At 56.8% G+C, this 18,826-nt stretch overlaps 2 protein-coding genes across 7 annotated transcripts; one reads left to right on the top strand and one right to left on the bottom strand.

The window, feature by feature from the left end:
• Positions 1-536: 536 nt before the first annotated feature.
• PRICKLE4 (prickle planar cell polarity protein 4) lies at positions 537-6,725 on the bottom strand. 4 transcript variants are annotated; one of them, XM_045071082.1, is made up of 9 exons: positions 6,552-6,725; positions 5,870-6,056; positions 5,228-5,352; positions 4,041-4,184; positions 3,429-3,536; positions 2,608-2,745; positions 2,125-2,328; positions 1,376-1,580; positions 537-916 (listed from the first exon to the last, which is right to left on the bottom strand). In XM_045071082.1, the coding sequence occupies exons 4-9, from the start codon at positions 4,170-4,172 to the stop codon at positions 543-545; spliced, it is 1,161 nt and encodes a 386-aa protein (XP_044927017.1). In that variant the 5' UTR covers positions 4,173-4,184; positions 5,228-5,352; positions 5,870-6,056; positions 6,552-6,725; the 3' UTR covers positions 537-542. The 4 variants fall into 4 exon arrangements, with proteins under 4 accessions (XP_044927017.1, XP_004739988.1, XP_004739987.1 ...); XM_004739931.3 differs by lacking the exon at positions 5,870-6,056; XM_004739930.3 differs by lacking the exons at positions 5,870-6,056; positions 6,552-6,725 and adding an exon at positions 6,100-6,249.
• Positions 909-16,880, top strand: FRS3 (fibroblast growth factor receptor substrate 3). 3 transcript variants are annotated; one of them, XM_045071080.1, is made up of 7 exons: positions 909-1,218; positions 8,655-8,798; positions 10,660-10,748; positions 11,660-11,846; positions 14,186-14,347; positions 15,145-15,302; positions 15,559-16,880. In XM_045071080.1, exons 3-7 carry the CDS (start codon positions 10,683-10,685, stop codon positions 16,471-16,473), a joined length of 1,488 nt encoding a protein of 495 aa, XP_044927015.1. In that variant the 5' UTR covers positions 909-1,218; positions 8,655-8,798; positions 10,660-10,682; the 3' UTR covers positions 16,474-16,880. The 3 variants fall into 3 exon arrangements, with proteins under 3 accessions (XP_044927015.1, XP_004739982.1, XP_044927014.1); XM_004739925.3 differs by lacking the exon at positions 909-1,218 and adding an exon at positions 6,371-6,484; XM_045071079.1 differs by lacking the exon at positions 909-1,218 and adding an exon at positions 6,962-7,043.
• Positions 16,881-18,826: the final 1,946 nt, after the last annotated feature.

Below are 18,826 nucleotides of genomic sequence, written 5' to 3'. Positions count from 1 at the left end.
CCGGCCTCGCACTTCCGCCGACGACTGGCAGCAGGGGGCGCCGCTGCTCCAGCTGGGTTTGGCTACTGGGGGAGAGGGACAGCTCCTAGGGGAGAAGGACAACTCCCGGGCTGCGCCTCCACGACCTCAGCGAGAGGGGGAGCGCGACCCCGCACTACTGTCGCCGGATGGCGTCCCACCTCCGGCTCCCTCTAGGCCTTCGGCTGGACAACCTGGGCACCGACACACGTGGTCTCTGAGTGATCACTTCATTGGCTCAGAAAGATGCTGAGGATGGGACTGTGCCTGGGGGGGCGGAGGGGTGGGCTTAGGGGTTAGTTCCGCAGGGGATGTGAAGCTTTGGGAGGTGGGGTTCCCCAAGAACGTCTCCGTCAGAAGTCATAGATTGCGCAGGCTTAAGAGCGAGCACTCCAAGTTTGTGATCCGGCCGCCTCTCCCAGGCGTGCCCCGGATTGCGTTCAGTCTAGGATTTCTATAGGAGAAGAAAAATCTCGCTCTCCCACCTAACATCATATCCCCTCCCCCTTCTCCGGGCTGCGCCATTAGCAGATGGTGCAGTGCTTCCTGGAGTTGTCGCTGTCCCCAGCCTGGAGGCTTCCGGGGGTCTTCCAGGGACCGGGAAGGCGCTGGCCTAAGAAAAATCCTTCTGGTTCCGAGTCAGAAGAAGAGGAGCAGGTGGGGCAGGGGGCGTCCTGCTTGGCATCGAGGGGCGTCTCCAGGCGGCCCCGCTCCCGCCCTTTGGGTGCCTCCGCCTGGTCCCCAGCTCGACCCTCCTGTTCCGGACTGGATCGAAGCAGCCCCCTCTGGGTTCCCGGACTGGAGTGGGAGGCAGCGGCGGGGAGGGCTGCCCGGGAGATGGTAGCGATGTCCAGCGGGGCGCAGTCTCCCTCTTCAACTCTACCGAGTCTCGCCTCCCCTGTTCCGGGCCGGGTCCGTAATGCCCATCTCAGAGCCGGGAGTCTCCGTATCCCGGATCCGAGCGGGGCGGGCCCCAGAAACCCGTTCCAGCTGGGGTCCGGCCTCCCGCCCCGCCCCCGAGCCGTAGCGCGCCGCCGCCGCGGCTGCGACACCTCTCCCGGGCTCCTCCGCCCCTCCCCGCCGCCGCCCACCAGAGGGCGGCCGCGTCCCCAGTCCGGGAGCTAGTCCCGCACCGCATACCCAACGGTGGCGAGGGATGGGTTCGGGAGGCCCTTGGAGCGCTCCGACCAGGGACGCGCGGTGAGAGCTGCGGGCCCCAAGGCTCGGGTCTGGGGGGTACGGTGGGGGGACGGGACGGCGTGGGACCGGGGCGAGGGTCCCAGCCCGGGAGAGTCCCCTCCTCAGCCCAGCCCAAGCCGCTGCCCCATTCTCCTTTGATCTGCACCTTCTCCCTTACCTAGCAAGGGCCTCCCTTCCCGTGCAAGGGCCTGGCTCCAGCCGGCATCCGAATAGCGACTCTCAAAGCAGCTAGGGCAGCAAGGGCCGCCCCCCGGCAAAGCATAACGTCCCCCGCCCAAGGGCCCAGCGCAGTCCTGGCAGCAGAAGTGGTTTTCGTGCCAGCGCCGTCCCTCTGCCTCAGTGCAGCGCTGGGAGAAGATCAGCTGGGAGAGGCAGGGAGAACAGCTCATTCATTCATTCATTCACTCATTCATTCACCCAGTAACCACGCCTTACACCCAGTTAACTCTAAAGCACGTCTACAGACATCCCATTTGATCTACTCAACCACTCTCGGCTGCAGGGAGGGCTGATTGGCCTAGCTAGGATCCGGCTAGCAGGTGGCATAGCCTGAAAAAGTGCGACCCCAGTTGCCTGGACTCCCAACCCAGGATTCCGCCGGCCTCTTATGCTGACATTATGGCAGGTCCTCTCCTGATAGGGCACAGCACTGGGGACCCGGCAAACTGAGACCAACCAATATCTGCCCAACAGTCCCTGCTCGGGAGAAATTCTCTCAATCCAAGAAAAGCTTGCAGTGGGGGAGGGCACAAGGCAACAGGTCCCCATCCCCAGAGCAACAGGGAACAAAAAGTCCCAGGCTGGTTATGAGTTCTTCACTCCACGGTACTGGCAGAGTTGTCCCCTTATATCCTGCCACGTTGGACCCTGGGCAGCCCCCTCCAAGCAACCCTCTTCCAGCTGTACCTGGTCACAAGCCGGGCAGCGCGGTCGCAGCAGCTCTGCGTGATGACGGCCACAGTAGAGATGCCCGTCGTGGTAGAAGTAGATGAGGTTTATCAGGGCCTGGCCACAGGCCTGGCAGGCAAAGCAAGCCGGGTGCCAGCCGCGCCGCTCTCCTGCCGGGGCTGCGAACACTCCGTACTCCCCGGGCCTCAGCCGCTCCCTGCACTGCCAGTCGGGGTGTGCTGGGCTGGGCAGAGGCCCCAGCATGCTCCTGGCTTCCCTCCTGGCTCTTCCATCCCAACCCCAATCCAACTGTTCTCCCTAGACCCCTGGCAGCCCACCTCGACTGCAGGCCCACCAAGAACCCCTAAACTTGGCTCCTCTTTTTCAAGTGTGCCAAACTGTCAATCCCCAACCCCTTTACCCCACCTGAGTCCCTGGAGCTCGCCCCTTCTGCTGAAGTGTGAAGGCAAAGGGGAATGGAGCAGGGGGAACACCACATACCTTCTCACAGGTGTGTTCTGCCAGCTTGGGAGATACCCTGCAGGCCACCCCCTGTCCCAGGGCCTCCTGCCTCCGCTGGTTACAGAAGAGCCTCAGCTCGGCCACCTCATCCTCCCCAAGGGCCAGGCAGTAGCGCTCCTGCAGAAACAGGCCACCACTGAGACTGGGAGAGCCCCAGCAGGTGAGACTGGAGTTTGACTGCAGAGAGGAGGCTTAGCTGCTAGGTCAAAGGAAGGTTGTAGAAGCTCCAGGAGATAACACAAAAGGGCACTGAGAAGGAGAGGGAGAGAGGGAAGAGATATGGAGGAAGTCTACCCCAGTCTCACCTCCCCCAAGGAATGGCCACCACTCGGATCCTGACAGCCCACAGCACTGAGCCCTGTCACCACAAATTTAGAGACTTACCTGCCATGAGCTGGCACTCACTATCACTTTCCATTGTTTTTCTAATTTATTCCATGTTCTCCTGTCTTGCCCCCTGCCCCCCAGCTCCCCAAACTGAAGTGTAAGGCTTTAGTCTGGGCACACATAGGGTCTCAATAAATACTTAACCATACTCTACATTTGTACATTCCATTATCGGTTTCAAAAGTGGTTCATGTCCATTTTCTCATTTGCTCTTCAGCTAAGCATTGTGGGCAGAGCAGATGCTATTGCCCCCATTGTGTAGATTTGAAAACTCAGGCTGGGGATGGGGGATGACTTCCCCAATTAGTGGCATAGCCAGCCCAGGCCCTAGATCCATGTCCTCTGGCTTCTGGACCCACAGTAAATAGAGAGAGGGAGGCGACAGATTGGAACCTGGAGAGAGGGGGACCCACATCACTGTCCTGTGGAGGCAGCTGCTGCAGGAGGATCCGAAGCTCAGGCCAGTTGGGGGCCCCTTGGGTGTCCAGGCCAGGGAGCCCCAAGCTCAGAACTTCAGGACTCTGAGGAGATGCAGGAAAGGGGTGGTTAGGTTTGCCTTGCTTTTCTTTCCTCCCACCTCACTGCCACCTCTTCTCTAATCTGGAATGACTTCCAAGCACCCCCTCTTTCCAGATCGAGACAAGGATGGCTGACCCGACGCCTGCATCTGTGGTCTGATTGAGGCAGGCTGGGGAGGTCCCATTCCCCAAAATGGTATCCTTTCTTTTGCTTTAAATGAGCTCCCTTTACTCCACTGGAGCCAAAGCCTAGAGTGTGCTTTGACAACGCAGACGCCCGCCCTGCCCCATGCCAGGAGAGGTAATGTGTCTTCACGTGAATAAGTTTAAAGTTAAACCCCCACACCCCATCTGGAGGGGGCTGTAGAGACAGGGATTCCTGCAAAGAGAAAAGGGCCATGGGAGTCTGGGCACAAAAGCTACCTACCTTCCAGACAGTGGAAGTGGGAGGAGGCTGTAGGATAGAGGGCGTGTTGGTCTCAGAGGGAAGGAAAGGGCTCCCAGTACCTGAGCAGAAGTCCCCTCAGAGTACTTCTCCAGCAAGTGTCTTAGGTCACTGTCTGAGTTGGCTGGTGGACCTGGCTCCTGAGGGCTGAGGCTCTCCCCTTGGTGGGGCCAGTCAGAGTTCAGAACTGACATCGGTGACAAAGTCTGCCCAGAAGACAAGAACATCTTCGATTTATTGGCCCCTTAACAATGTGCTGGGCAGTGCCAAGTGCTCTGCAGGAATTATCTCCTCCCATCCTCCCAGCAACCAGATGACATGGGTGGTATTCTGTCCCCATTTTACAGATGGCTACACTGAGACTCAGGGAGCATAAATGCCTGAGGTCACACAGGTACCAAGTGACTGAGCCAGGTCTTGAGGCCACGCCTTTCAGCTCTAGAGTTTCTGAAGCTCAAATTCTGGGGTTTCCCAAGATTGGAAAGGAGTAAAGAGGCAGCCCACAATGGAAAGAGAGGGCATTCCACTTTTCTAGTAAGCCTCTGGGCAGACTGGACCCTTCCCCGTGTCCCCAACCTTAACTCCACCTTTCCTCACTGTGCACTGAACACCCCAGTGAGCCAGTGTCCTCTACACTACCAACACAGACCCCACTTCTCCAGCTGTAGACTCAGGCCAGGTAAAAGGACCACGTCACCAGGAAGCCCTTTTCAGCCCCTCCAGCCATACCAGCTCTCCCTTTTCTGAGCTTCAGAAGGAAATACAGTCTGCACCCTGAGATTTAGTACTAATGTTTCTCTTTGTGCCCTGTGCCTGTCTCAGTTCCTCACCTAGTCTCTAAGCCTGAGGACAGAGGAAACTCTTGTGCATCTGGCTTCTACCTATAGCAGCAATTTCCAATTCCACTGGATAATTCCAAATACCTCTCTTAAGCCCTTCTTGGGGCCGGCCCTAGCAAGAACACAGTATCTTGGGGGTGAGGGGGACTACTGAAGTACAGAAGGGATGGGCCCTGTCCTCAAGGAGTCCAGTGGGTAAGACAGAGATGACACCCAGCAGAATGAGGCTGGGGAAGGTGTATACAGCACCTCAGGAAGAAAAAGAACCAGAGCAAATTTTTCTGTAAAGTTTTACTCTGTGCAAGGGACTATACTAGCATTTTGCACAATATAATGCATCCTCAAAATAATCCTATCAGATAGTTTCTGTTATCCCATTTGATGGTTGAAACAAACAGAGGTTAACTTGCCTAAGGTCACACTAGGAAGCTGAGGGATGTCCTAGGGAGAGGTTGTCTTTGAGATCCCAGATGGATTCTGACAGCAGCTGGGCACAGGAAGGCCTGACCAAATCCCAGGCCTCTAGAAGACGGAGCTGTGGAGTTGGGAACAAGGTTTGGACTATAACAGTTGCATTGATTCCCAGCCCTGAGCACCCCCCACCCTTCAGACATTCTGTGCCACCCATCCCTGCTTCCACACCCATTTGCTTCCTTCCTGGTCTGTCCCTCTGGTCAGTTTCCTGTGGAGAGCAGCCAGCCACATTCAGAGCCAAAAGTAGCCACTTCCCCTAACAGCACTGCCCCTGCTCCAGGCAGCAAGAGGTACTTGGGAGAGTGTCAGGCACACGACAGGGGCCATCTGGGACCTCAGAGTGGATTTGCGCCCTCTTCCAGGTTAAAGTTTGTATGAAACTGCCCCCCACAAAAACGACGTTCAGAAATTAGCTCTCACCCTTCACCCTTCCATCCCCCCACCTCCACCCAGCACTGGACCAGGTCTTACTAACATACTGGATTCCTTAAAAAATTCCTCTTCCCTCAGGATTGAACCCCTTCTCTCTGCCCCCCACCCCCACCCCGCGCAGGTGCAACGGAGCTCAAGAGCTTTACCTTCCCAATCCACCCCTGCCCTCGAGGGCCGAGCCTGCACGGCCCTAGGGACTAGGGAGGTAAAAGGATGGGAAGGTTTTCCGCGGACAGTGAGACGGAGAAGAGAAGTGTCCGGTCCTTCTCGACAGATCCCCAAAGTTTTTTCTTGGACTTCCCCGGGAGTCAGTTGAGATTCCCAGTCTGGTTGCTGGCAGTTTACGGGAGGGAATGGGATTTTGCTGGGGTCTCACCCTCGCTGCTCGCCCGCGTCCGGACCGTTCTGTACAGACCCAGTCGTCGGGCCCTCCACCCAGTCCCCACCCCGAGGCCTCAGCGCCCGCCTCTGCCCGCCCCGGGAGCGCGGCCCTTCCTCTCCCACGCCCCGCGGCGGCCCCTGCCCGCCCCTCCCGGACTGGTAGAACGGGCGGCTCGGGAGGGGCCTGGAGTTGCAGCCTGAAGGAAAGAATTTGGGGGATCCCAGGGTGGAAAATGTGCAGGCTCCACTGCCCTCCTCCCCACTCCCAAGTTTGTAGCGCCGGCACCGCGCCCCAGCCGGCACAGGGTAGACACCAGGGAACTGCGGCGGTGCCGGGTCTTCCACCGCTCAAGGAACGGAACGCCTTTCCCAGCCAGCAGGTACCCGCCCCCCACCACCAATCCTCCCTCAGATCTCCTAGCCCCGCCCCTCTCTGGGTATCCTCACCCACGCCCAGCCGGTCCCCAGCCCTTCTTAGGGATCCGTCGTCTTGCCCTTCTCCCTTCTGTCTCTTCAGGCCCTTCCTCCACCTTTTTCGTTTCTCCCCGACCCGAGTCCCTTTTCTGATCCCGGGAGTGGAAACCACTGGTCCCATCTCTGGTTCCCTCCTCAGCCCCGCCCCTCCCCGCCCCCCTCCCCGCCCCTCCCCGCTCCCTCGGGGGCTAGCTCCTTGGCTGGCCGGGAGCGCCCTCTGGCGTCTGCGCATGCTCTCTGTTCCCGCCTGCAAAGTCCTCCAAAGGGACCTTCTAGGCTGCGCGCCGGTCGCCCCCGATCAGGTCCGCCCGCCCGCAGCGTCTCGTTGGTGCTGTCGGTGACCTCCGACCTCGCGGCTGCGGGGCGGGGCGGGGCGGGGCGGGGAGGCCTTGGCTCCGGGCGGGCGGCGGCTGCTGCAGCGGGACCCGGGAGCGGGGCCCGGCGCCGCCCGGGCCGCGGGGCGATGTGAGTCGGGGCGCGGCGGGGCGGGGACGAGGCGGTTCCACAGAGGCCGCACCGCGCCGCGCCACAGTCTCCGCTCCCTCCCGAGGAAGCCCTTGGGCGAGCGGGCGGTGGAGTCCCGGGACTGGGGGCGGGGATCTAGGGACGGCGCGCGGCCCCGACCTCCCCCCATTGCTTCCCGGTGTCTGTAGAAATTCCCCTGACAACCCCGCAACCTGAATCTGTCGCTCCTCCCCAGAACCACCCCACCCCCACCCCCGGACACACCTTCGCTTGTCCTGGAGCCCTTGGAACCCCCTCACTCCTGCGAATTCTGGTAACGCCCGCAGAGCCACCATTCTCCGGGATGCCCCCAAATGCTTACAGAGCTATGCGTTTCCTCTGATCATGCATACGCCCCATTCTCCCTGCACCATACTCAAATGCAAAAAACTTGCCCACGTTTTCCCGAGCCCTCATATATTTGGGGTCCCTATAACCTACCCTGACATCTAATCTCCAATCCACACCTATCCCAGACAAGAGCCCCTTCTGTCCCAGCCATTGTACCGCCCCACCCCCCCGAAGTGTCATGATATGTTCTGATATCTTAAAGACAAATGAAGGGGACAGAAGAAGGTGTAACACCCTCCCCCATCTTGCACCCTATAATTCTTGTTTTCACCCTGACTCCCTGTTGGTGACTTAAGCCTCAGTATTTTCCTAACTGCCTTCCTTTAGGCTGTGCACACCTCCCTCAGCCTGCTTCGTTCTAGAGAATAAGCCAGGCCAGGAGGGTGGGGGTCTTTTTACCCGGAAAGTTTTATGTGGAAGTAGAGCACAAGGGGCCCTGGGAAAGGATAGTTGCTTTCGAAAAGCAGGAGGGTGGGGTTTCAAGGATCTTGGAGGTCCTTGCTCATCAACTTGTCCACCTCAGATCTCTAAAATTTTTATTAATATTAGCATATATGTTAAAATTGTAAGCCTTTCAGCACTTGGGGGACAGAAAATCTGTTAAGCTTCCAAATGTGAGATTGAAGGAGCTTATTAGCTTGTCCCGAAAGAGGCAAATGTCCATTTTTGTGACCTTTTCCCTATGTACTTACTTCTAGAGGTTATTTAAGCAAGAAGCCTTGCTGTTTACAGATGTTTCCCTTGAAAACTAAGGCGTTGAGGTGGGAGGTGGGGATTGCCTTGCCAGAGTTTCCCAGATACTTTGTGGCCACAAAACAGACTAGAATATTGGTTGCCTGAATCTTAAGCCAGTGTTCTTTCCAATACATCACAGGGTCCTTTTGAGAAAGCTCTCTGTAGACTTAAAGTTCTCTGCAAAGGTAAGGTTGTGGCTTTGGTGTTGGTTATAATGGGATACAGATGGGTTCTAGAGGCAAGTAAAAGGCTGCCTCAGACTTGAAACTCATTGCTAGTAGGGGAGTTGCTCCCTCTCAGGGCCTGTGGGGCTTGGAATTGGTGGCCCCTTTGCCTTTGATCTCACTTTCTTTGTTGTGTTTCTGTCCCATTAGGACCCGGGACAAATATCCAGGTGGGCTGGACTAACAGCAAGTGAGTTTTATTAACAACTGGGCCGAGGGTGGAAAGTTTCCACTAACCTGTGGTCTTTGTCTCCTGTGCTAGGTGAGCCCCAGGTGTGTCCCAGAGGGATCCAGGTGACTTCTCTGCAGACTACTTGCCATGATGCCCCACCAAGAACAGGGGGAATAAAGTGGGGGTCCTTCCCCATGCCCCTCCCATGGTCAGCTCCCCAATGGCCTGGGTGAGGTGAGAGCTGTGTATGGGAGGCACTTTTCTGGAGTTTTTCAGGTTGGGTGGAATGGGAGATAGGATTGTTCAAGGCTTTACACATACAGTGGGAGTTTTGGAAGGATATCTGATCATACAGATTTATTTTTTTAAAAGATGTATTTATTTTAGAGAGAGAAAGGGAACAAGCAGGAGGGGCAGAGGGAGAGGGAGAAAGAGAATCTTAAGCAGGTTCCATTTCCAGCGTGGATCCTGATGCAGGGCTAGATCTCATACCCTGGGATCACAGCCTGAACTGGAATCAAGAGTCAGAGGCTTGGGGCGCCTGGGTGACTCAGTGGGTTAAGCCTCTGCCTTTGGCTCAGGTCATGATCTCAGGGTCCTGGGATCAAGCCCCACATCGGGTTCTCCACTCAGCGGGGAGCCTGCTTTCCCCTGTTTCTTTGCCTGCCTCTCTGCTTGCTTCTCTCTCTCTGTGTCAAATAAATAAGTAAAATCTTAAAAAAAAAAAGTCAGAGGCTTAACCCACTGAGCCACCCACGTGCCCCATACAGATTCATTTCTCGCTTCAAGTTGCAGCCCCTTCTGGTTGGGATTGTTCTATGCGTTTGTTTGCTCCCTTGGGTCACTCCAGCTTGGTGGTCTCCTCTTCATTCTAGACAGAGGCCCAATTGTTGCAACATATAATCCAAGTGCGGTAATCCTGGAGGGAAAAGCCAGATAGTAGGGCCTCTGGTCTCCCCTTTAGACAAAGAGAAGTAACCTGAGCATATGTTTTTTTTTTTTTTTTTTAAGATTTTATTTATTTATTTGACAGAGAGAAATTACAAGTACACTGAGAGGCAGGCAGAGAGAGAGAGAAGGAAGCAGGCTCCCTGCTGAGCAGAGAGCCCGATGCAGGACTCGATCCCAGGACCCTGAGATCATGACCTGAGCCAAAGGCAGCGGCTTAACCCACTGAGCCACCCAGGCGCCCCAGCATTTGTTTTTTTTTAAGGAAGAAAGACTTAATCAAGGTTATAAAAAAATGTGCTCTGTTACAAGTTCTGTCTTCTTACTATATCTTTTGAGCATGATGTGATGCCTCATGGAAGAGAACATCAAAAAGATAAATTTGAAGTAGATGTTGGGATGGTAGTGAGGTAAGAAAGAATTTGGGTGATGTGGGAAGGATTAGGTGGAAAAGATGGAAAAAAAAAAAAAAAAAGAGGAAGGTCCAGGCCAAAGTGTTGGGGACTCACAAGTTACTACCAGTTTCTGAATCTGGATAAAGGCCCTGGACCCAGCTCCATTTGAAGCAAATCACTCCTTCTGGTCCCCTGCCCCCCCACTTTAAAAAAAATTTTTACTTATTTATTTATTTGAGGGAGAGGGAGAGATAGCATGAGTTGGGGGAGGAGCAGAGAGAGGGAGAAGCAAACTCACGCTGAGCATGGAGCCAGATGCAGGGCTCAATCCCACAACCCCAAGATCATGACCTGAGCTGAAATCAGGAGTCGGATGCCTAACCAACTGAACCACCCAGGCGCCCTCCCTGCTTTATCTGGGCTTTTCCTTTCAGTACATTAGTCAGGTTTCCCTTCCCTTTCAATACATTAGTCAAAATTGTCCTCACTTCTCAAGGTCCAGATCAGATGTTACCTCTGAGAAGTCTGTTCATCCCTCTGTTAGCATTAATCCTTAACACATCCTAACTTGCTTTAATGTTTATCCAATGCATGTCTGGCCCTGGATTGAGAGAGTAAATTTCTTAGAGGAGGGACAGGGTCCTACTGTGTCCAACAGTGGGTGATCACAATTATGTGGTTCTGCCAGCGTCCCCAAAGCAGGGCTTTTTGGAGCTGACCTTGATGACCTTCTCCCTTACGTTTTCCCCTAGGGCGGACTGGCTGCTCTGACACCATGGGGAGCTGCTGCAGCTGCCTGAACAGAGACAGTGTCCCAGACAACCACCCCACCAAGTTCAAGGTATCCACAACTCCCTCCTCTCCCGAGCTCCCAGCATGGCTTCCTGGCCTTGGGCCAACCTGTCCAGCAGCCTTCCCTCTCTAGAGAAGGTGAAGTCAAAGGCTGAGGTGGTGGCTTGTTAAGATTCCTCAGGGGCCTAGGCCACTGCTCATTGTGTGGCTCTCCTACAGTGAATGGCCTCTAAAGAATGAAGAGATACCGTGCTTTTGGAACATTCACTCCTGCCAGTATACCTTTGTCGCTTTACACATGATATTTTTTGGAGAAAACAACACAAGTCTATGTTTCTAAGTTAATACACATAAAGCATGTGTAACACACAGTAAACCCTATATTAGCGTTGGCTGTTGGCTTTGGGAAGCTAAGGCCAGACCCAGTGGACCTGGGCACCGCCCCCTACCTTCACCACCTCTCACCTCTCCCTGGGGAGTCCCCTCCTCACACCCAACTTGTTGAGGCCCAGCTTCTCCTACTAACCAGAAGAGGGAGCCCTCGGCAAGGTCCTAGAGCTGGGGAGGTGGAGGAGGTCTGATATGAGTTCTGTCCCCCTCGGGCCTTCAGATTTTGAACTTGTAACTGAACCCCATCCTCTGTCAGCGTCCAGTTCTTGGGCACAAGGGATGGACCATTGAGGTCCTCTAACCTTCGTCGTCAAACCATCTGACCTTGGAGGTCAGCTGGCCACCCCTCCCCCACTGCCTAAGGGCCAAAGCTGAGACCTAGGGAAGGACACTTCTTCATCCGCTGGGTCTCCTGGTGGTCATGTGGCTTTCTCAAGACCCCGTTGGGGGATGGGGGAGCCCTGCGGCCGCCCAGCCCCCACCCCACATTGGCCTGCCTCCCAGTGGCTCAGGGACCCCTGCCCATACTTGTGGACGCACCCACTGACCCTTCGGTTCCCTGCCCACCAGGTGACAAATGTGGATGACGAGGGGGTGGAACTGGGCTCCGGGGTTATGGAGCTGACGCAGAGTGAGCTGGTGCTGCACCTGCAGCGGCGCGAGGCTGTCCGCTGGCCCTACCTCTGCCTGCGGCGCTACGGCTACGACTCCAACCTCTTCTCCTTCGAGAGCGGCCGCCGCTGTCAGACGGGCCAGGGTGAGTACTTTTCTTGCTGCGCGCTGGCACGGCAGCGGGAAGTCAGAGCCTTGGGGACCGTGGGGACGCCTTTTGGCAGGGCAGGTGTTACAGGGGTGGTGACCAGGAGCACAGAGCATGGCAGTATGGAACTAAGTGGACTCCCAGGTCAGTGCTCTCTGTCCTCGGGCACGGTGGCTCCGGCCTGGGTCCTTTCATGGGGGCGTTTATTGCAAGGCCCGAGGGAAAGAGCCAGTGCTCTCAGGCCAGAGCCCTCTTGGGAAGGCAAGCAGTTCCTCCGTCCTCTGTTACTCCAGTTTCGAGGGGACCTCTTATCTCCTCTGTAGGAACAAACTTTATGCCGAGTCCCTAGGTCAGGTACTCTGGAGCCCATGAATAGTGAAGGGTTAAGTTGGGAGCTCTGGTCACCTTGGGGCCGGGTGGCTTGGGAACGATAGGCTTGGGGAGGCCGGACTCTTGGATCTCTGACGTACAGAGGAGGCTCCAAGAGGTTCATCTTTGTCTCCTCTCACCTAGAGAGTGATGTATTCTCCCTTCCTCCCCTTCCTCCGGACAGCTGGGGGTCAGAGAGTAGTGATCATTGCAGGAAGTCAAGGCCAGGGCCCGCCACGGCTTCTTGAAGGAAGAGCATGGTTTGGGCTTCTTTCTTAGGATCCAGACCTGAGTTCTGCAGAAGGAGGCTGGCCTGGGCTTGCGTGAGGTGCTGCCAGGGCTGTGCCTGCTGGCGTGGCGCGAACAGGCTTCTCTGACGAGGCCACCATTCCAGCAGTGAGTGTCTGATGCGCTCTTGGCTGGGAGCCTTCCCTCAACACACATCGTCCCCTTTGGGCTTCTGTGGCAGAGGTGCTTACACTGGCTGAGCAGGAGGACAGGAAGGGGCTTCTCATCGTGGTGTTTCGTCCACACCTGAGATTCCAGAGAGGCAGCCCAGGGCGCCCACACTGGTTTCTCCTGAAACTCCAGGCTTATCCTCTCCTCACCCTTAACATCCCTTGCCAGAAGAGTCCTCTTCCTTCTCCTCCCCCTCTATCCTTGTTGTCTCATTCCTGCAAACGTCAGCTGTCCTGTAGCCCAGGCTGCTTTCGTTGATCTTTGTTATGGGTCTGTGCATGTGCACGCCCCAGGTAGCCTCTCCTGAGTGCTGGGCCCTGCTGTTGCCGGCATGGGGTATGCAGAATCCCAGGCTGGCCCAACACCCCGGGGGCACAATCGGACGCCTTAATTGGAGATACTTAGCCCAGGCCCGCTGTGCCTGGGACCGTGAGCTGCCACCTCAAAGCTAGAGGGGCTGTCAGAGCAGCCCCACTGGAGAGCTGCATGAGGGCCTGGCCGTGGGGGTCCCAGGCAAGCCTGCCCATCCTTCTTCCTTTCTGTACCAGAGTTTAAGTGCCGGGAGATCACTGTCCTCTCCAGGGTAGACATTCTCTCTCTGGCCGGGCCCTGGACTAAGTGCGCAGTGAGCAAGCAATGAACAGTACAGACTCTCTGACCTTCAGAGAGCTTGGACATGCTTGGGTGTTGAGCCGAGGGTGGGGCTCAAATTTCTCCAGGGAGCAAAGGGTGGTAGGCAGAGGGAGATGGAGCCAGTGTGGGGAGAGGAATGGTCATTCATCCGACCCAGTAGGGCCCCCACTGTATCTGCAGGGAGGACCCCCAGTGGGTGCCTGAAACCACACATGGCACCAAACCTGTATGTTCTGCGTATATTTCTATACACAGTGAGATGAACAACGATAGCAACAAGGCCAGACAATCACAGCAGTGGCCTGTGATGAAAGTTATGTGAGTGTGGTCTGTCTCTCAAAATACAGTACTCTGCTCCCTCTTCTTGTGATGGTGTGGGAAGGCGACAAGCCCACGCAATGAGGGAAGTGAGGGGAAGGAAGCGGGCAGCGTGAGCTCGTGGGCCGCTCCTGCTGACATTCAGATGGTGCATCAGAAGGAGGCTTGTCTGCTTCCGGACCCCAGTTAACTGGTGGTCACTGAAACTTCAGAAAGCAAAACTTTGGCTAAGGGGCCCCTACTGTCCTTTTCTGCTTTGCTGGTGACTTCTCCTCCCCTCACCTGTGTACCCCTCACCTGCGAACACGGTCAGTCCATGGAGGAGTTCGGGTGAGGTAGAGATCTCTAGCCTACGGTCATGTTAATGGGGGAAACAAGGGGGCCTTGGGCCCAGCTTCTCCTGGAGCCCTTGGGCCTTAAGGGAGTGCTGGGGATGAGGAGATGCCCTCCTGCCCACTGCAGGCCTGGTCCTCGAGATCAGGGACAGTCCCTGAGTGTCTTTCCTCTGCTCAGTCTCTCTGGGGAGAGGAGCCTCATTTCTCCCTTTCCTCCTTCAGGGATATTTGCCTTCAAGTGCTCCCGGGCTGAGGAGATCTTCAACTTGCTTCAGGATCTGATGCAGTGCAACAGCATCAACGTGATGGAGGAGCCGGTCATCGTCACCCGCAACAGCCACCCGGCTGAGCTCGGCCTCCCTCGGGCCCCCCAGCCTCCCAATGGTGAGGAGACCCCTCCTCGGCCTCCACACTTATACACACAGGCACAGGCCTAGGAAGTGCCAGGCAGGCAGGTGGGACGGCCAGGCCACCCAGCCCTCCAGGCCAGCCACCTGCCATCTGATGACTCTTGGGGATGAATAAGGCCAGGTCGGGGCCAGTCGGGTGACTCGGGCTGAGGCTGGGGAGTCCTGGGCCTTGTCGTGACTGATGGTTCAGGAGCAGACAGGAAGACATTGAGTTTCCATGGAAACAGCAGTCTGGAGCTATTTTGCTTCCTTCCTTCTGTCTACTGGGGTATACCCGTTCTACCTTTCTTGACTTGGTACAGGTATTTTGGCTCATAACTCTCCTGGGGAGGTTCCCATACCTTCCACTTGTTTATTCCCTGAGTACCCCCTGAGCCCCTGCTCCGTGTTCTCTTCGAGGGCTGGCCTGTGGCGGGCAGAAGCTAGAGAAACACCATCCCTGATGTCTGGGCACTTCCCTGGCGCTCACTGGCAGAGCTATAATGAGGCGAAGGGAAAGTTCAGGATGGCAAGGTGGCCTCAAGTGTTTCAGCTAAGGCTGAACTGGGGGAAGTGGGGCTCCTGCTGAGCTTTGAGGGAAGGGGCAGGGTTTGAGGAGCAGAGAGGTGAAAGAGACTGGGGGCTGCTGGATTAGCTAGGCTAACCACCTGGGGGGCCCGGGGAGTGTCTCCCCTCCTCTGAGGACTCCCGTGATGCCACATGTGCAGTCACAGGTGGTTTAAGGATCCCCCCCTCCCCGCCCCCATATGGCCTTGTCTCCTGTGTGCCCAGCTCTAGGCTACACTGTCTCCAGCTTCTCCAATGGCTTCCTTGGCTGCCCAGGAGAGGGCCCGAGATTCTCAGCACCCCGGCGCCCCTCGACGAGCAGCCTGCGACACCCCTCGCTTGGGGAAGAGTCTACTCATGCCCTCATTGCCCCTGATGAGCAGGTGAGCAAGCTGCTCCTCCCCGCTGGTCTGGGTTGGGGGGACGGGGGTCGGAAACATGGCCGCTCCTAAGGATCATGGGAAGGGAGGAGAATCCCTGGGCCCCCCAGGGATGTAGCTTCCCTGGGAAGTTTGGAGCACCAGGAAGAGGGGGACCCTCCGCCTCTTCTTCCCTGTGCTGCTCTTATGCTGTCCCTTCTGCCCTCCCCTTCTTCCCTGCCCTTGCGCCCTCCTGCTTCACTTGGACTCCTTCCTCCAGTCCCACACATATGTCAACACGCCAGCCGGTGAGGATGACCACCGCCGGAGCCGGCATTGCCTGCAGCCCTTGCCCGAGGGCCAGGCGCCCAGCCCCCCCCAGCCCGGGGGCCCTGACCCCCGGGACCCCCAGGTGTTTCTGCAGCCAGGCCAGGTGAAGTTCGTGCTGGGCCCCACCCCCGCTCGGCGGCACATGATGAAGTGCCAGGGCCTCTGGCCCAGCCTGCATGATGCCCCCCCCAACAACAACAACAACGAGGGCGCTTCTGAGTGCCCGGCTCAGCCCAAGTGTACCTATGAGAATGTCAGCGCGGGCCTGCGACCGGGGGCCGGCTGGAGACTGAGCACGGAGGAGCCAGGCTGGAATGGTCTTGCCCACCGCCGGGCCGCCCTGCTGCACTATGAGAACCTTCCCTCCCTGCCCCCCGTGTGGGAGAGCCATGGCCAACAGCTGGGGGAGGAGGCTGGGGATGACGGAGACTCGAGGGATGGGCTCACTCCCTCCTCCAATGGCTTCCCTGATGGTGAGGAGGACGAGACCCCACTTCAGAAGCCCACCAGCACCCGGGCTGCCCTCCGTAGCCATGGCAGCTTTCCTGTGCCACTGACCTGCCGCCGAGGCTCCCCGAGGGTCTTCAACTTTGATTTCCGCCGGCCGGGCCCCGAGCCCCCCAGGCAGCTCAACTACATCCAGGTGGAGCTGAAGGGCTGGGGTGGAGACCGCCCCAAGGGGCCCCAGAACCCCTCGTTTCCGCGAGCCCCCATGCCCACCACCCACCCTGCCCGCAGCTCAGACTCCTATGCCGTGATTGACCTCAAAAAGACCGTGGCCATGTCCAACCTGCAGAGGGCGCTGCCCCGAGACGATGGCACTGCCAGGAAAACCCGGCACAACAGCACCGACTTGCCTCTGTAGGGACTTCCTCAACGCTCCGCCTCACGCTCCTGTTCCCCAAACCCACATCCTGGGTTCAAGGTTGCTTTGTAGAAGGCCACCGAGGTGGAAACCCAGGCTTCCCTGCGATGGCTGGCATCCCCGAAGATAGCAGCCACTGAGTCTCCTGGTCTCCCAAGCTGGGCAGAAAAGGGTGACCAGGCAAGGAGGGAGCCGGGTCGTAAACTGTGAAGGGTTCCTCTGATGCATTTAAGCACCCTCCCGTTTATGTCCATTTGTCTTGTCTCTCGTCTGTCTGTGTGTTCTCTTTGGTTGAAATTTTGAAACATTTTGTACCTGTTGATTTTATTTATCAGTTTATTTTTCTATTTATTGTTTTAAATGTAATTTAACATATTTATTATTAATATAATTATTTTTAAATTCTGGCTTGGTGGATGATATCAAATTCTTAGGGAGTCTCTTCTGGCATGGTTCTGGGTGGGATTGGGGGTGGAGTGCGACTAGAGGGAGGGGCTTCATTCCGGGAAATTTGGGGGTGGTTGTGGTTATTGTGACAAGTCTGACCATTTTTTTTTCTCTTCTGAGAAGGCCTGGTGCAGAACTTAGTTGCCAGGGATGGATGTGCTGTCAAAGAAAAGCAACAGGACAGCAACAGGAGTCCTGGATGCAGAAAGGGGATCTGGAAGGAAAACCACCCTACTGGGAACATCCTGATCCTCCTGAGTTGGGGGCAGGTGGGAGGAGGGCAGGGTTGGGGGAGGGGAGCTGTACCAGATTTACCTTCTCCAGGACCCCCTGCTGATTTACCTTCTGCCACCAGGCAGGTCCCTGGGGTTACTGATCTCCTATGACATCTTGGCCCAGAGGTGGGCCCTGGATCCTCCTTCGGCACCCCCAGCACGGCTGGATCAAGGCTAGAACCTTTACACAGGACTTTGCTAAAAGCCCAGGAACAGCAAAAGGAAAACACAAGAATGTAACATATAACCAACTCCTCGGGCTTGCCTCATTGTTTTCCCAGAGAACTGCTCTCCAGGAATGGGCTCCTCACGGCACCTGTACCCTACCGTAGGGGTGGGCCCTAGCAGAGTCCCCACCACTGAATACCTGCCTGGAATCCTGGAGCCTGCACAGGCCCCCACAAGCCCCCCACCTGTTGCCCTGTTGCAGGAGCTCCCTTTCCTTGTCTTGAAACCGCCTCTCCCTCCTCTCGCTGGCCTCCCTGCCTCTAAGACTCCATTTCTATCTCAGCCCCCTGAATAATTCATCTAAAGGAAATCCAGCATCTGCGATTAGGACCCAGGGGAGCAGTGGGAGTAAGGTTTGCCCAAGACTTAGGGACAAACCTTGCCTTTGGTCCCTGTTTGTGCCCCAGCTCCCCGCCCCCTGGAGCAAGCCAACCCGTCCTCCTTCCTAAGGAAACCAGCCAGGGTGGGGCCTACCCAGTTCCCTCCCCACCTGCTGTCCAGGATGACACTGCCTGGGCTTCATTTCTGGGACTGCCCTTTACCCTGGTGGGGACTGAACTGACCAGCTTCCAGACTTCCCCATGCTTGGCTGTTACTTTTTTCAGTGAAAGGGGTGAAGAGAGAAGTGGCCCCAGTGGGCTGTGGGAGAGACGCTTCCCCTGGGGCCTAGCAAGGTCCTGGGGTACAGCTGCCATGACTCTCCCCTTCCTTCTACCTCCTCCTAATCTCTGGACGGGAGAGAGGACTACTCTGGGCTGGGTCCTTCACACGGTGTCCACCCTGCACTAGGTAGCACTGTTCTGCTCTCTGTGTGTCCACCCCACCCTAGTTCTGCTCCTCCTTTGGGGGTCCCTTGTCAAGAGAGCTGGTCTCTCCAAACAGGAGGGCCAAGATAGGGGGAGGAATAACTGTACCAGCGACTTGCGGGTCTGCTCTGGCTCCTCGTGACGGACGCTGCTATTGGGGAGGGCATGCTTGCGGCACAAGGCCGGGCTGGGGTTCTGATTGGGCTACGTTCTCTGCTCTCTGGAGCAACTGGTCACCCCTAGTGGGCCTTGGCACCTGGAAAACATGGTGCTAGTTGTGAGAAGACGCCAGTGAGATGATGAACATGATTCCATGCTGGGAAGGAGACAGCAGGCCAGCTGTGTGAAGCCAGCTGTTCCACAGGGGAATACCATGGGAAGTCACTGCTCCTCAGTCCCTGAGTTCCCAGGCCTCCTGCTGCACCCCTGCTGACTGGTGCCAGGGGCAGCTAGCCTCCTCCTCTGGGGTAGACCCAGACCAAGTCACATTGGCTTCTGTGCATGTGTTTGTGGAGCCTGGAGGTCCAGAGGACTTAGCCCAGGACTTGGCTCCCAGCCCAGCGTGGCAGCCAGCCTTCCTGCTCCCCTCCCCAGGTC

The sequence above is a fragment of the Mustela putorius genome, unplaced genomic scaffold (genome assembly GCF_011764305.1).
Source record: "Mustela putorius furo isolate JIRA1106 unplaced genomic scaffold, ASM1176430v1.1 tig00003983_pilon_pilon_pilon, whole genome shotgun sequence".
NCBI classification, from domain to species: domain Eukaryota; kingdom Metazoa; phylum Chordata; class Mammalia; order Carnivora; family Mustelidae; genus Mustela; species Mustela putorius.
The sequence above is the reverse complement of the archived record's forward strand: the minus strand, read 5'-3'. Positions and strand labels throughout refer to the sequence as shown.